General features: G+C 38.6%; 1 protein-coding gene across 5 annotated transcripts in view; it reads right to left on the minus strand.

The window, feature by feature from the left end:
- The window catches only part of SERPINI1 (serpin family I member 1), a 99,705-nt gene that overhangs the window by 8,708 nt on the left and 74,770 nt on the right, over nt 1-16,227 (minus strand). For all 5 annotated transcript variants that reach the window (XM_055127128.1, XM_055127130.1, XM_055127127.1 and 2 more), the window contains one exon: nt 10,503-10,600. In XM_055127128.1, the coding sequence (XP_054983103.1) occupies nt 10,503-10,600 (98 nt within the window). The remainder of the gene's footprint in view (nt 1-10,502; nt 10,601-16,227) is intronic.

Consider the following 16,227-nt stretch of genomic DNA (forward strand, 5'->3'; position numbering starts at 1 on the left):
AGTAATGTCCTTGTATAGACACAGGTAGACAGTTAATGCTATGCTTTTATAACTTGGGAGTTAATTGACTCCGAATAATATTACTCCTAGGTTTTTGTCATATTTACTCAACTTAAGCCTCAGTTGCCCTTAGTTCCTAGGACCCCCAAAGCAGGGTCTTGACAAAGGGATTGGATGGACTCAAGGCAAGCTGCAAACTATCCTGGCATCAAAACAGGACAGGTCAAGCCCTATAAGATGTAACAATAAGTTAAGAACACGGCCATGGACAAGTTCTGTCATGATTCAAAGAGAAACAACTGGATAAGGTTCCTGCTGGGGTTAGGAAGGACTAATTTGGCCTGAAGACTGTAGTCTGAGACCTATAGCCAGATGTCACCAGGAGAGCCACTCTATAAGCTTACTGTATCTCTTACTGTGTGCATGTAAAATGACTAATAATTATTAAGAAGTAGAATTAGGATGAATGTTTAAGTGGTTATTGGACTAAGGAAATGAAAAGTATACCCTTAGATGGTGTTTCCACCCTTAGGCGGATTACCTTGCTGGATGAGACTTTGTCCTAGAAAGAACTTTACATCTAATATAAAGGAGACCTCAGAAAATGTAATTTATAATAAACAAATCCCCTCACTGGGGCCCAAGCAATACTGCAGCTGAGAAGGTGCTTGCTTTGCTTACAGTGATCAAGATTCAGTCCTTGGCATCCCATAAAGTCCCCTGAGCCTGTCAGGAGTGAACTCTAAGGCAGAGAGCCTTGAGTAATACCTCAGCACTACTGGGCATAGTCCAGAAAGCAAAAAGAATAAGAAAAAAATATCCTCTCATTCTCTCATTTATTCTGGGGGCAGGGGGGTAAGAAAATGAAACATTTTTCCTTGGGCAGAAAACGTTCAAGTAGTTACATTAAAATAAAATATTAGCTGAAAGTTGTTTAAGCAAGAGTGTCTGCAGTCACCAAACCTTAGTTTAGGTCATGCAGGCATACTGGCAAGTGCACAGCTTTCTGCAACTCATTCATCAATACTGCCTGGCCTTTTGTAATTATGTGTTGCCTTTTCTGCTAGGCCATACTCTTACTCTAAGAGTTTGGAGCTGGCCTCTCCTTTTCATTTCTCATCCACAATAATTTTCATATTGCTAGACACCCAGTAGGCACTGTTATTTAATGACTAAGAACATGAGATAATTAAGATTCCATTGATGATTTACATGGAAGAAGTAGAGAAAAGTTAATTGCTCGCTAAATAAGAAAACATAAATTAAAGATGGAGCTATAAAGCAACACAAAATTCCCAACACTAGAACCAAGCGGTCTTTCCCTCTTGCCAAGTGACTAGTCCCATCTTCCTCTAGGCAGTCTGGAGTCAGGCTTTGGACGAGGGATGTGATGGGAAGAGGGTCAGAAAAATACTAGGTTCTCTAGATAAAGAGCTGGGCAATAATTCAAGCTCTTCTGAACAAGGTAGGGAAAAATAGAAGGCATTAATTTGGATACTGAGCAATGTATATTCAGGACCCTGTTCCCATGAGACTTTTGTGTGGAGCACCAAACACTAAGTATCTATAATTAGTAGAATGTTGATGTGGTGCCCATCCGACACTCGGATGCCATTCCTTTCTTTGGACACTGTTCCCAAACACAGCCAATTTAAATAGATTTCTGCGTCACCAAAGGCAAGCTTAAAATAACAAAATGAAGACAGTTCCATAACAGAACCCTAAAATACTAATCACAATCTTTGTGCTTTTGTTGCTGAAATACTTTTAGCTTCAGCACAGCCCAGGAAATTTAGAAAGATTTATAAAACCTTAGTTCATTTAAGATAGGAAGTGTTTGTTTACCTGAACAGATGTTATTATTGAAGCAATAACCATTCATTCATTCATCATTGTTTATTCAATCTTGAACTAAGTACTCCTATGCACTGCACATGTTGGTGCACTGGTTATAATCCAGTGATCTAAACAGGTCCTTCATAAGAAGGGAACTGCAGACATCAAATAATAGGAAAGGAAATAAGCAAAAGAGCTCAGCTTCAGAGTGCAGTAAATGTAACTAAGAAAATAAGATAATAAAGTAAGATAAGATGATTGGGTTGCTGATGACTATGGAAGACATGTGCTCTTAAGAAAGCCCAAGGAGGACCTTCTTTCTGTACCTTGGGGGAGTGACGACAGGTACACGTCCAAGAGGCACCTGCATGCCCAAATCTACAGCAGAGTGGAGCCTACTCCCAACCCTTTACAGCATGCACCAGCCCACCCACCCTGTCTGTTCTGCTGCCCACATTGTGTGAGACTCAGGACAGAGAAGAATCTAGAATACAGTCCCTTATCAGGAGACCTGTGAGGTCAGAAACATGAATTTGAACACATTTTCTTAGGAAAAGGTAAAAGTGGTAACAGAGAATAGGGTAAGGGCTGTCAGGAGAGGTGACATAATTAGAATGAGAAAAAGAAATGGAGAGATGTTGGGGGAAGCTTCTCAGAGGCCAAAATATTTAGATTGGCTCTTGAAGATGAAATAGAATTGTAAAAGCAAAGACTAAGGCAGATACAGATGGGCAAGTAAGGTTAGTAAGGTTCTTGCATAGCACATGGCTGGCCCAGTGTTGGTCCTCAACACCCTGTAAGGTTCTCTCAGCACTGCCAAGAGTGATTCTTAAGAACAAAGCCAGAGTGGGGCTGGAGCAATAGTCTTGCATTGGGTTCAGTGCCCACCATGGTTCTATGATTCCCTGAACCTCACCAGGAGTGATGCCTGCGTGTGGAAGCAGAAGAAATCCCTGAGCACAATGGGGTATAGCTCCAAAACAAAACAGTAAAAAGAACAGAGCCAGAAGTAAGCACTGAGCACCACTGGGTATGACAGCACTCCCACCACCAAAAAACATTTTTAAAGAACAAAAGGAACAGAGTAGGGCGCTCAGAACATAGGAGTTTACTCACAAAGCAGCCTGATGGAGGAGGATGAAATCGGATGTTAAGAATTGGACCTTGATGGCTAGAGTATCTAGGCTGCTTTGTCTGGGGGCATAGCTGCTCTGATTTTAGAAGCTACATAATAATAATAATAATAAATCAATTATATTATTATATTATTTATAGACAATAATAATATTAATAATAATAATAATAGAAGCGCTGCAAAGGGTGAATGAGAAAACAGCAAGGGGCAAGAATATGGTATGTGTTAACTGAGAGAGTAGGAGGAGAATTGAAATTAGGGAAAAGGAAGAAAAATACCATCCTCTGGTTTCCAAGTTCCAAGAGAAAAAGCACAAGCAAAGGCAGGGTGTGAGCACCAGAGCTGCACTCAAGTCTGACCTAAAAGCAGCATTTGCTGTATTCCTTCCTAATTCCTCTATTTTATTGGCTTCTTTATTAAAGAGTGTGCTTGATGCTGAAGGATTTAGTGTTCTCATTCTCCTTCCCCTTACACCTTCCAAGAGGATTATATATTAATCCAAATGTTGACAATCAATCATTTCCATTATCAAAATAACCCTACTCTATAACAGGATCCTTGCTGCAACTAGGTGAATATTTTAAATTGAGCCTGAGAAGAAAACAATCATCATTACTCTCTAGATGCTTATCATATGAATCCTTACTGTGTTTTTTCTTACAGTTACAAACTTATGAACTTTCATGTTTGCATTTCAGTCATACAATGATCATATACCTATCCCTCCACCAGTGCCTATTCTCCTCCACCAATGTTCCCAATACCCCTCCCACCACCCTCACCCCACCACCCTACCCTGCTTCTGCAGCAGGGCATTCCCTTTTGTTCTCTCTCCTTTTGGGTGTTGTAGTTTGCAATAGAGGTATTGAGTGGCCTTCATGTTTGGTCTATGGTCTACTTTCGGCACGCATTGTTCCCTTCTCTATCTCAACTGCCTTTTCCCCCAGAATGTGTGGCCAGTTTCCAAGCTGTGGGGCAGACCTTCTGGTCCTTATCTCTACTACTCTTGGGTGTTAGTCTCCCACTCTGTTACTTTATATTCAAATCCTTACTGTGTTTTATGTTAATAGAATTTAGCATCAAAAGCAATAGACATCAAATTTAGATGAAAAAACAGACCCAATAAATATGGAGCATTTCACCTTAGATCATGCAATGAGTACTAAGCAGAAAGCACAGTGCTAGGTGCTTGCGAAATAGACATAAGAATTAACCAGTGGGAAGGGAAATTTAAGGGCTGGTAAGGAAGAAATTATACATAAATAAGACAATGAGACTACATGTGACATAAAGAAGTATAGACTATTTAGAATTTAAGAAGGATTAGTACCGACTGGTTGGTGTCATTAAGGTTGAGTTGGGGATATCTGAACTGAGGCAGTTTGAGCGAACAAAGCAATTGTCCAGCAAGCAGGGTAACTGGCTCGTATGTGTCCAGCTGGTTCATTCTCAGCATCCCATAATGGTTCCCTGAGCACCAACAGGAATGATTCTCGAGTGCAGAGCCAGGAGTAATCCCTGAGCTTTGCTGGGTATGGCTCCAAACCAAACTAACAAAATAAAAAGGGTGTTTGAGAAGGAGAGATTTCATAAAGGAAGGGGTAGGTAGACAGGAGGCACAGAGGGGCTGCCAGATTGGTTGGAGCACAGTGTGTATAAAGAAGCCGCCAGAGTGAGGATCTGAGGGAGCTGAGGTTTTGATGTCCTGGTGAGCAGCGGGAGGACATTACACTGCACACTGGGGGAAACTAACAGAAACTGGATGATCTGAGAGCCAACTGTTAGATGATTAATCTTGGCCAGGTTAGATAAAACAGATTAGATGGGAGATGGATTAGAAACAACTTAGGAGGTTACTGAAAGAGTCTGGGGCTGCAATAATGAGAGTCTGAAATGAAGGTGAATATCATGGACTTGAAAATGAAAGAGCTCATTCAGGATGTGTTAGCAAAAGACTCAATCTTGCTTTTTTCAGACACAAGAGAAAGTGAAAGTGCTTATGTATGTTTAGGTGGTTTTATTTCTGTGATCTCTGCTAAATCACATTTGCTATTTTTGAAGAAAAATGAAATGTTCATTACTTAAAAAGATAGAAATGGGGGCTGGAGCGATAGCACAGAGGGTAGGGCATTTGCCTTGCATGCGGCCGACCCGGGTTCGATTCCCAGCATCCCATATGGTCCCCCGAGCACCGCCAGGGGTGATTTCTGAGTACAGAGCCAGGAGTAACCCCTGAGCATCGCTGGGTGTGACCCAAAAAGCAAAAAAAAAAAAAAAAAGAAGATAAAAATGTCATAATAATACTGAATGGTTTACTTGGTGCTTTCAATTTCTAGTAATATATGATTTTTAATGTTTTCCCTAGTTATTAAGTCAGAATTTTAATTGAGGAAGTAACATACATTGGTAAAATGCTGAACAATACACAGGTATATGAAGTAAAATTGCTATCATCTAAAAACCTCTCACATTTTACAACCAACTACTCCTATTATTTTCTAAACTGTTGTTCAAGAGGTTCTATGCATTTAAAAGTCTATATTCACATCTATATTCTCCTGTGTTTTGCCCCAAAATGATCATATTCTGCCTTTATATTTCTCCGCACCTCCACCATCTCTGCTATCACGATGCTTTCTCTAATACAGAGTTCTCTACTCATCAAATATGACACTTTTGTCTATGTAACTCTTTGGCATTGTTACGTGCTCTCTAAATGACAAGGCTGTAGACCTCTTCCTTGTGCCCTCTCCCCCAGTAAGTGCCAGTCCCACTTCTAAAATCTAACAATCAAAACTGTTTCCAGCAATTACCAAATGAACCTAGGTGTCAAAAATGGTCTTGATTGAGAACCACTCTCTTGGAGGACCTTGCTCATTCTACCTGCCACCTTGGAAAAGTTGGTTGATGAAAGGAGTAGACATAGAATGGATGATAACTAATGTTATATATCTTCAATATCACAGATTCCCATTAAAGTAGAACATAACAACCAAATGCATGATAATAAATTTTGTGTTGTTGTGACTTATACTTTAATCATTAATATTTTCACATAATTTGGAAAGGTAAAAAACTAAACATGTGAAACATACAGTATCCAAATAAGAAGTGCTAAAAAGGAAACAGAAAGACAAGTTTCACAGTTGTGAATAGAGAGCTTTTAAATGAATGAGATCATAAATCAGTGTGTGAGTGAATGTGTGTGTATGTGAGAGAGAGAGAGAGAGAAAGAAAGAGAGAGAAAATGTAAAGATAAAATATATCTTGGGTGGTTGGCATGAACTTAGGAATCAAAGAATTTCTACTGTAAGAGACTTTCATTAACAATTTCATCAAATTATCCTGAAGATCTGAATTGGGTGGTGTTTGAGGACAATCACTCCTGTATTCTTTATAAATATATATTTTAAATTTTACTAAAGCACCATGATTTACAATGTTCTTCATTGTTGAGTTCCAGATACACAATATTGCAGTACCACTCTCACCACCAGAGTCAACTTGCCTCCACCAATGTTCTCAGGTTACCTTCCAAGTTCCCAATACCTGTCCCATACAGCCTTCCCTCTTGGTAGTTTGGTTGTTAAAGTCTGGGTCGCTGGATTTCAGTTTTGTCGACTTTGTGGTTTGGATATTTGGCTCTATCATTCCTTAGCACAAACTTTGTACCATCATCCCCTGGCCTGGTCCCTATTGCTCCCACCCTCGCCCACTCTCTCTTTCCTTCTTCTCCCTATAGGGCCATGTTCTGGGAACCCCCATTTTAAAACATGGTATTCCCTCATTCAGTTATTCTAATTACCACATATAAGCAACATTATCCTGTGTTTATCCTTCTTCTGGTTTACTTCATTTAACATTATGACTTCCAGTTTCATCCATGTTGTTCCCAAAATGTAACATATGAGTGTGCCCCAAGAAACCATCTCTCCTTTCCTCCCTCATTTAATGCTCTATTGGATATCTACCAGGTGCCTAAGAAGACCCTAAGAATAATTTAATTCTGGTTGATGTTTTCTTTAGAGATTTCACATACAGAATGAATGAACTTGAAAGATCCCTGTATTATATCAAATCTAAAAATCATCCGCATTAAGAATGTGCATGCATGCCTTTCTACAATTGTAATAAAGCAATTAACTTTATTAATTAACTTTATTTTATAAACCTTCCCCAAATTGTCAAGCTACACCAGTCACAACACTTTATTTGCCACTGCAAAGCTACTCAGGGCTATGTATTTCAAAGAACTGCCTGGATGTGTGTATGTGACTGAGGAATCCCTAATCAAACTGAAAATAAAGTGTTAGTAGAAAAGAAGAATGCAATTAACCAGCTGGAATTTGTCCGGTTGGTAAGACATAGTCTATCAACTACTAAAGAAGAAATCTTAAGTGTGGGAAATCTGCCCTCCTGACAATACCCCCAAGGCTGGAATAGTCCCCTGGGAAAAGGAGAAAAAAATGCCTCTCACAGAAGCAGACGGTGGGTGGAAGCGGAAAAGGAACTGAAGGATGCACTGTAGGAGGGGAGTGGACACTGTTGAAAGGATCAGTGCTGAAACACTGTATCCCTGAGACCTAGTTATTAATAAATAATTTATGGGTGACAAAATGTTTTATAATAAAAAATTAATTTTTATAGAATATAATCCAGGCAAACAAAAATATTCCAGGAAAGAAAATAGCTTATAGGAAGGGCAAAAATGCTCCCAGTAAAGAACAGAACAAAACACTTTAGAGTCTTTGAAATAAAGAGGGCAATACAGGGAAAAATCAGAATAGGAAATTCTTAGGACCTTACTTTATACTTTAGGGGTGCCACTGAATGGAGGTCAAAGGTGCCAATCTGAAGGTGCCAAATCTGTTTCAAACACTTAAGAAGGTTAAAATGCATTTCTCAAGTACAAAGGTACCCATTCGTATGGAATCTCCACCAGTCCTGGCTTCTTGACAATCCCACTGTAAAAAAATTCAGAGTCCTGGAAGTTTAGATACCTGGCATGAAAACCTCTCCTGGGGAAAAATTCATTAATTTTCTATATACAGGAACACTTGTATAGTTTATATTTAGAAAAACTCTGTTATTTTCTGAGACTGTATTTTTTCCAAGTCAGAGGTCAAAATTGTACAACAAAATACAGAATGTTATTTCGTTGTTAGAAGCTGACTATTGCTCAAGAACTTAACCAATCCTAAGTCTAATAAGGTAAGGCCTGTTGATCATAGACTCCATGAGTCTCAAAAGTCAAGAACCCACTCGGTCCACATTGTTTCTCTTCTCTGTGTGTGGAGAAACAATTCTGTGGTGTGGAGACATCAATATCAATGCATTCAAGTCACAAGTCCTCACACAGTGGTTTCAGAAGTTATTATTGGTCAGCTTGATCCTCTCTAGGATGCTGACTACTTCAGGAGAGGAAAACAAAATACTTTCTTGTAACATGTCCATTATTAAGGGACCCTCTATCTTCTTAGCAATTTTTAGATAAAAAACATTTTCAATAAACTGCACATAAAAGGTCTTATGCATTACATTTCTTTCTTCTTTATATATATATATATACCTTTTTCTTTTATGTGCATATTATTAACAGCCTAAAATATGTTTTTATTTCATCAGAAAACATTGTTTTATTTTCCCTGTTTTATAGAAGTGATTGAAAATAACCATTACATATAGAGTAACATAGTATGAGACTAACACCTAAGGACAGTGGAGATAAGGGCCAGGCAGATCACTCTATACTCTATACTTCCATATATATATGGAAGCCTGCCTCACATGCTGGGAGAACTGGAATGGAGAAGAGAACACTAAGTAAATGATGGTTGGAGAGATGGCATGGGAGATGTGTGCTGAAAGTAGATAAAGCATCAAACATGATGGCCTCTTTGTATCTGTTTTGCAAATTATAAAGCCCCCAAATGGGGAGAGAGTAAGAAGGAATATACTGGACACAGAGGCAGGGAGTAGGATGGGGTGGGAATGGTGGGAGGGATACTAGGAACATTGGTAGTGGAAAACATGCATTGGTGCATGGATGGGTGTTCAATCACTGTAAGACTGAAACTTAATCATGAAAGTTTATAACTGTATCTCATGGTGATTCAATAAAAAATAAATAAATAAATAAATAAAATTTTTTAAAAAGGAAAAAAAATAACCATTACATAAATTAGCTTTAAGTTCATGGGCAACTTATTAATGATATATTTCTTAGGGTCATGTCTTAAAATATTTCCAGTAGGATTCTGCATGTTACAGATACTTTAATACTCCTTACTGCATTATAATTTTATCCTACAAATAGAATATTTTCATATAATAATTAGATTGGATTCTATTTCTTGGAATATTTAATATAAAATTTTCAATAATCATATGATAGATACATTTTGGCACCTGCTATTTACTGAAGAATTCTCACTTCAATATATTGGGCATTCTTTTTAAAATGTCTAGTTCTCATGGAAGGCCCTCATTTATCTTCTCTTCTTTCTTTTCTCTATGATTTATTGTAACTGGACATATTGAGATGTTCAATCAACACATTTATTGATTACCTTGAAGGCATTGTGTCAGATTGCATGGAAAAAAATAGAAGATGTTTAAGAGAGTTTCAAGAAAATATACTCTATTATCAAAGGTAAGACTGTAGCATGGTAGTACTGTTGTCCCGTTGTTCATCGATTTGCTCGAGCAGACACCAGTGATGTCTCCATTGTGAGACTTGTTACTCTTTTTGGCATATTGAATACGCCACAGGGAGCTTGCCAGGCTCTGTGTGAGGGCGAGATATTCTCGGTAGCTTGCTGGGCTCTCTGAGAGGGACAGAGAAATTAAACCCAGATCGGCTGTGTGCAAGGCAAAAGCCCTACCCGCTGTGCTATCCCTCCAGTCCAAAGTAAGACATGGAACAAAAAAATTTTTAAAATGTTTGCTTATTTCTTAAATTAAGAATTTTAATATATCTTTTATATGTCAAATGACATGTAACTTTAGAATGATGTAATCAAGAATGATGTAATAAAATCATTCTAAGAATTTTTATAGAAACATAGTTTAGCTCTGAGGACTAGGGCAGGGATTGAATCCGAAGCTTTTTATTGCTTGCTAGAAACACTATCACTTTTTTAAGACACTGTGATTTAAATAGCTGTTAATAAAGTTTTATGCATAAAGTGTTCCAGTTCTGAAACCGCCACCAGTCCCAGCATGCCAGCATCCCTACACCATGTCCAGGGTTCTCTTCCACCATCCACTCCACCTTCTAGCAAACTCATTTTTTGGTGTGTTATAGTTTCGGTAATTGTTTGCAATAAAAAACAAATTTTTAGCATTATTTATGGATTCAGGGAGGTGCTTCAAAGGGCTCTATTAGATCACATGCATCGCATATATGATAATCAAGTTTCAATTCTCATCACCTCATATTTCCCCAGCACTATAAATAGCACTGGGAGTAAACCCCAAGTATCACTGTGTGACTCAAAAAGTAAAATGGAAAGAAAATATTATTTCCTACCAGACAAGGCTGTCAAATTTGCATTTTTGATAAAAACTTCAGTTATTCCAAGAGTCTTCAAAACATCTTTTAAATCAATTTCTTGCTCCACAGTGAACCTGAATAACACAGAGGGGAACATGCCTTTAGTTACAACAGCTTGTTACTTGGAACAAGAATAAAATGTTAGATATGTTGATTTAGAAAGTTAGCGTTATACATGGAAAAAATTTTAATGACTATTGAGAGTAGTGTTTGCTTGTGCTCATACAAAAAGGAGACATCACAGACAGTAACAAAATTGTTATTGTTATATTTGTAATTAGAAACAACTTATAATACGGACACAAAACTGTGGTACAGTAAATGTTTTGTTACCAGGAATCATTATCAAGGACTGGATAGTAGTACAGCAGGTAGGGAGCTTGCCTTGCATTTGGCTGAACCAGGTTCGAGCCACAGCATTCCATATGGTCTGTGGATAACTGGTCAGCTGATCACTGAGCACAGAGCCAGGAGTAAGCTCTAAGCACAGCCAGGAGTAACCACCCACCAACAAAAAAAAGACAGTAATGAAGTTAAAAGGTCAAGTTTATGGTTGAGATCTACCCTAGTAAGGCTGGAGAAGTAGCACCTGATGTGCTAGGGGGATCTGAGGCCATAACTGGCAGAGCTTAGCTTAGCCTATCACTGTCAAGGCCTGTGGAGCTTAAGGGCCACACCCAGTCATGATCGGAGGCCACCAGGGCTATATCTAGCAGTGTTCTGGGGGTCCTGGTTGTATCAAGCCTAGAACGTAGAGGCTCAGACACGCTAGGCATGCATTATATCACTTGAGCTGTCATCCAGACCCTATTTTTATACTCAATGGATTTTATGTGTTGTAAATTACAACACATAAATGCTCATAACTTTGGTAAGAATAAAATATTATCTAAAAACAAAAATAAGAACAGTAGTCACAAACATAACATTAATTTTAAAAATACCCAAATTTTACTGAAATCCAGATTGCTCCTAAAATGGAACCACTTTCTATTAAATTAGATCACCTGACTTTCTAGTAAGCAATATGGACCAAACATAATTGCATAAACAAACATTATTTTTTCTGATTTAAAAATAAGTACTTTCACATTAATTTTTTTTTTGCTTTTTGGGTCACACCCAGCAATGCACAGGGGTTACTCCTGGCTCATTCACTCAGGAATCACCCCTGGAGGTGCTCAGGGGACCATATGGGATGCTGGGATTTGAACCCGAGTCAGCTGCGTGCAAGGCAAATGCACTACTCACTGTGCTATCATTCCAGTCCCCTCACATTAATTTTTAAGACTGAAAACACTTGGTAGCAACTAAAAGTTTGCACATTTCCTAAGATGCCAAAGATCATTAACAGTAAATTTCTAAATATAGCTGTGTCCTTAAAATTGCTAACTAGAAATTGAGCTTCCATATGACCCCACAATACCACTTCCGGAATATATATCCCGAGGGTGCAAAAAAACACACTAGAAATGACATCTGCACCTGTAGTTTCATTACAGCACTATTCACAATAGCCAGAATCTGGAAACACCCTAGTGCCCAAGAACAAACAACTAGTTAAAGAATCTTTGGTACATCTACACAATGGAATACTATGCAGCAGTTAGGAAAGATGAAGTCATGAAATTTACTTATTAGTGATGGACATGGAAAGAATTGTGCTTAGTGAAATAAGTCAGAAAGAGGGGGACACACATACAGAATGACTGCACTCATTTGTGGAATATAAAGTAACATAATGAGAGACTAACACGCAAGGATATTAGAGATATTGACGAGGAGGATTCCTCCAGGGCTTGCAAACCAGCCTCACATGCTGGGGGAAAAGGCAGCTGGGAAAGAGAAGGGATCACTAAGTCAATGATGGCTGGAGGGATTGCTCAGGATGGGAGATGTGTGCTGACAGTAGATAAAGGACCAAACATGATGGCTTCTCAGTATCTGTATTGCAAACCATAATGCCCCAAAGTAGAGAGTAAGAAGAAAATTGTTGGCCATAGAAGCAGGAGGTGGGGTGGGGTAGGGGTGGGGAAAGGAATACTGGGGACATTGGTAGTAGAAAATATAAATGGTGGAGGGATGGGTGTTCGATCATTTTATGACTAAAAGACAATCATGAAAGCTTTGTAATTTTATCTCACAGTGACTCAATAAATAGTAAGTACATAAGCACTAAATATAGTGTGGGAAATATGCATACCCTGCATGCATAAAGCCTTGAAGTCTATCCCTGACAGCAAATACACACACACTCACACACACACACACACACACCTGCTAAGCTTGCCAGTCTTTAAATATTATAGTGTTCCTGATTTCTGGTGCTTTATTTTAAAGGGTTATGAAATGATTGCACAAACATGATTCAGATATCAAAATGAGTTAAGTCAGGGGCTAAGAGTTTAGCAGGTTCTAGTTCTCTTGTTCATGGAAAATATGACCAACAGATTGAAAAAATGTATATCAAACATGCTCTAATTTAGGTTTAGCAATGTTCATTTTGTTTTCTGCTTAAATAAAGCAGATATTGTCTATAACAGTAGAACTGTTCCCTGAACTGAAGCAAAAGTACAATGGGTAGGATGCTTGCCTTGTGTACTACTGACCCATGTTCCATTCCCAATAGTACACAAGGTCAGCCAAGCCGAGCCAGGATTGATCCTTGAGTGAAGACCGGTGAGTAAATTCTGAACACAGAATAGCATGGCCACAAAACAAAACAAAACAAAACAAAACAAAACAAAAAGCAGAATTGTTTTCTTGTATGCTCTATAAAAAGTGAGTCAATAGGAAATATGACCAATATTTTTGGTGGCTTGACTCAGATGTTTGTGTATATATTTTATCACTGTATTTGGACTGGAGCGATAGCACAGCAGGTAGGGCATTTGCCTTGCACGCAGCTGACCCGGGTTCCACTCCTCCATTGCTCTCGGAGAGCTCAGCATGCTACCGGGAGTATCCTGCCCACAGGGCAAGAGCCTGGCAAGCTACCAGTGGCATACTCCATATGCCAAAAACAATTACAAGTCTCACAATGGAGATGTTACTGGTGTCCGCTAGAGCAAATTGATGAGCAATGGGACGACAGTGCTACAGTGATGCACTGTAGCACTGTAGCACTGTCGTCCTGTTGTTCATCAATTTGCTCGCGCGGGCACCAGTAATGTCTCCATTTGTCCCTGTTGTGTTCAGGGTCAAGGGAATGAGGCCCATACTTGTTACTGTTTTTGGCATATCGAATCCGCACGGGTAGCTTGCCAGACTCTGCCATATAAGATTCTGCATCACTCTTTTCCGGGAGCAACTATATATTAACTTTTTTGGATTAACTATATATAACAAGTTCTGTTCTAAGAGTATTAAAATTACCAAGAGTATTAAAATTACAGACTAATTTAAAGTCACTACATTCTTTGAACGGTTGTTATCACTCTCAATCAACAGAAGAAACTGAGGGGCAAAAACATGAAATAATTGAATCAAAGTTTTACACCTATTAGCATAACAAGAATATGGATCCAGGTGTTTCATGTAAGTACTGATTCACCTAAAATAAGAAAATGAAGGCAGATATCTGTAGGGGTTTCTCAATTCTTAAAAGCAGCTTGATTTGTTTCACACATCTGAGGCCGTCATTTTAAGTGAGAATGATTTATTAAAAGAAATGAACTTGGGCAAGTTCCATAATTTTTGAGCCTCTGTTTGGTAACTGGAAAATAATAATACCAAACATTCAACACTAATGTTGAAGAGGCTAAATCGGTTTTCTGAAAGCTTGCCACTACTTTAACTGTACATTAGTCATTAGTCAAGGAGGTTTTTTTTTTTCTTTTCAGTCACCCCCAGGTGCTGTGCTCAGTGCTTAGCTATTTCTGCCTGAGGACTGGAGACTGGAGCACAGCGGGTAAGGCATTTGCCTTGCACACAGCCAACCCGGGTTTGATTCCTCCGTCCCTCTCGGAGAGCCTGGCAAGGTATCAAGAGTCTCTCGCCCGCACAGCAGAGCCTGGCAAGCTCCCCGTGGCATATTTGATATGCCAAAAAACAGTAACAGGTCTCACAATGGAAACGTTACTGGTGCCCACTCAAGCAAATCGATGAACAACAGGACAACAGTGCTACAGTGCTACATGCTCAGGAATCTTTCCTGGCAGAGCTCAGGAACTTTATGTGTTTAAACCCGGTTGGCGGGATGCAGGGCAAGTGCTTTATCCTTTATCCAAATCAGTCAAGTCCTAATTAATATAACCATCATAGTATCTAGCCTAGGACAAAACACATAAGTTGAAGTAAAATAAAATTGATTTTTCTGAGCTTTTTTCAAAGTTAAAAAAATGTAAATAATCTCCTAGTATTCATTCTTTATATTTCCTTCCTATACCAAACAGTTAAAAAAAATCAACTAGTATTCATTTATAGTCTCATCCTAGTTAATGTAGGCAGGTGTTAACATAAACATTCATTATCTCCCATATAACAATTGAATGCTTACTTTGTCCCAAGCACTAAAAAAATCCTTTCATGTATAGCATTTCATTTAATCTTCCTAAATGCAAATCTTTCAAAATGCAAAGCACCTGCCACTAATCACTATACTTTCACTAATAGCATATTTTAAAAGAAAAACTAAACGATGTGCAGATTTTACATTTCACCTACTGATTTTAAAAATAAAAAGTTCCAGCACGGCTGTTAAAAAATAAAAAAACCATGCAGGTGGGAGAGATAGTACAATGGATAAGGAGCTTGCCTTGCATGTGTCTGAGCGGGGTTTGATCCCCAGCATCCTGAGTGGTCCCCTGAACACTGCCAGGAAAAGTCATAAATGCAGAAACGGGAGGAGTAAGCAGCCCTGAGCATACAGGATGTGTTTTCCCCTCTCCAAAAAAACAAAAACAAAAACAAAAACAAACCAAGAAAAGTCAAATGGTTTGTATAACAGTTTTATTTTACAAATGCAAAGTTGAAATTCCTTCGAAAGAAAATAATTCCAAAATAACATGATGCTTCTTGGGGTGGCGGGGGTGCACAGGGTGCTTTGGGCCCGGTCCAGGGCCTGCTCCTGGCTCTGCTCAGGCAGCACTCCAGATGAGGCTCAGGGGACCACATGTGGTGCTAGCAGCCAGCGTAGATGCCTGTAAGACAAGTGTCTTACTACTGTCCTATCCCTTTCATCCAACATGATGTTTCTCAGGACTCATTTTATACCCTGTAGTTTCTAGCTTTCTAATCATGAATGAAAATTTTAAGACTATGAATGTCAGAGAGTAAAGACAGTATGATCTGGCACTTCTGAATTCCAAATACTAAGATACTTGATTTTAGAAAAATCTTATACTTAAGTAATATAAGTATAATGGAAAAGCAAAAGTGTACAATGAATCAAGTTTTAAAATTTTATTTAGAACTCCAGAGAGATTGTTCAATGAACTGGATCACACGATTTGCATGCAGAGTCACTGGGTTAGATTCTTCACATAAAGTCCTGCAAGCACCATCATTAATGTCCACTGAGCACTGATCCTGGAGTAACTAACACCTATGCATACACTGGTCCCAAAACAAAACAAGTAACAACAAAATATTCCACTTGGGAATAATAAATCTACTTGTTTAGCAAAAGAGAAATACTAATATTTTTTTAAAGTAAGCTAAAAATTAATATATGATTTTTTGTGCTAGTTATTTCTCTAAC

Source organism: Sorex araneus, chromosome 2 (genome assembly GCF_027595985.1).
Source record: "Sorex araneus isolate mSorAra2 chromosome 2, mSorAra2.pri, whole genome shotgun sequence".
Classification (NCBI taxonomy): domain Eukaryota; kingdom Metazoa; phylum Chordata; class Mammalia; order Eulipotyphla; family Soricidae; genus Sorex; species Sorex araneus.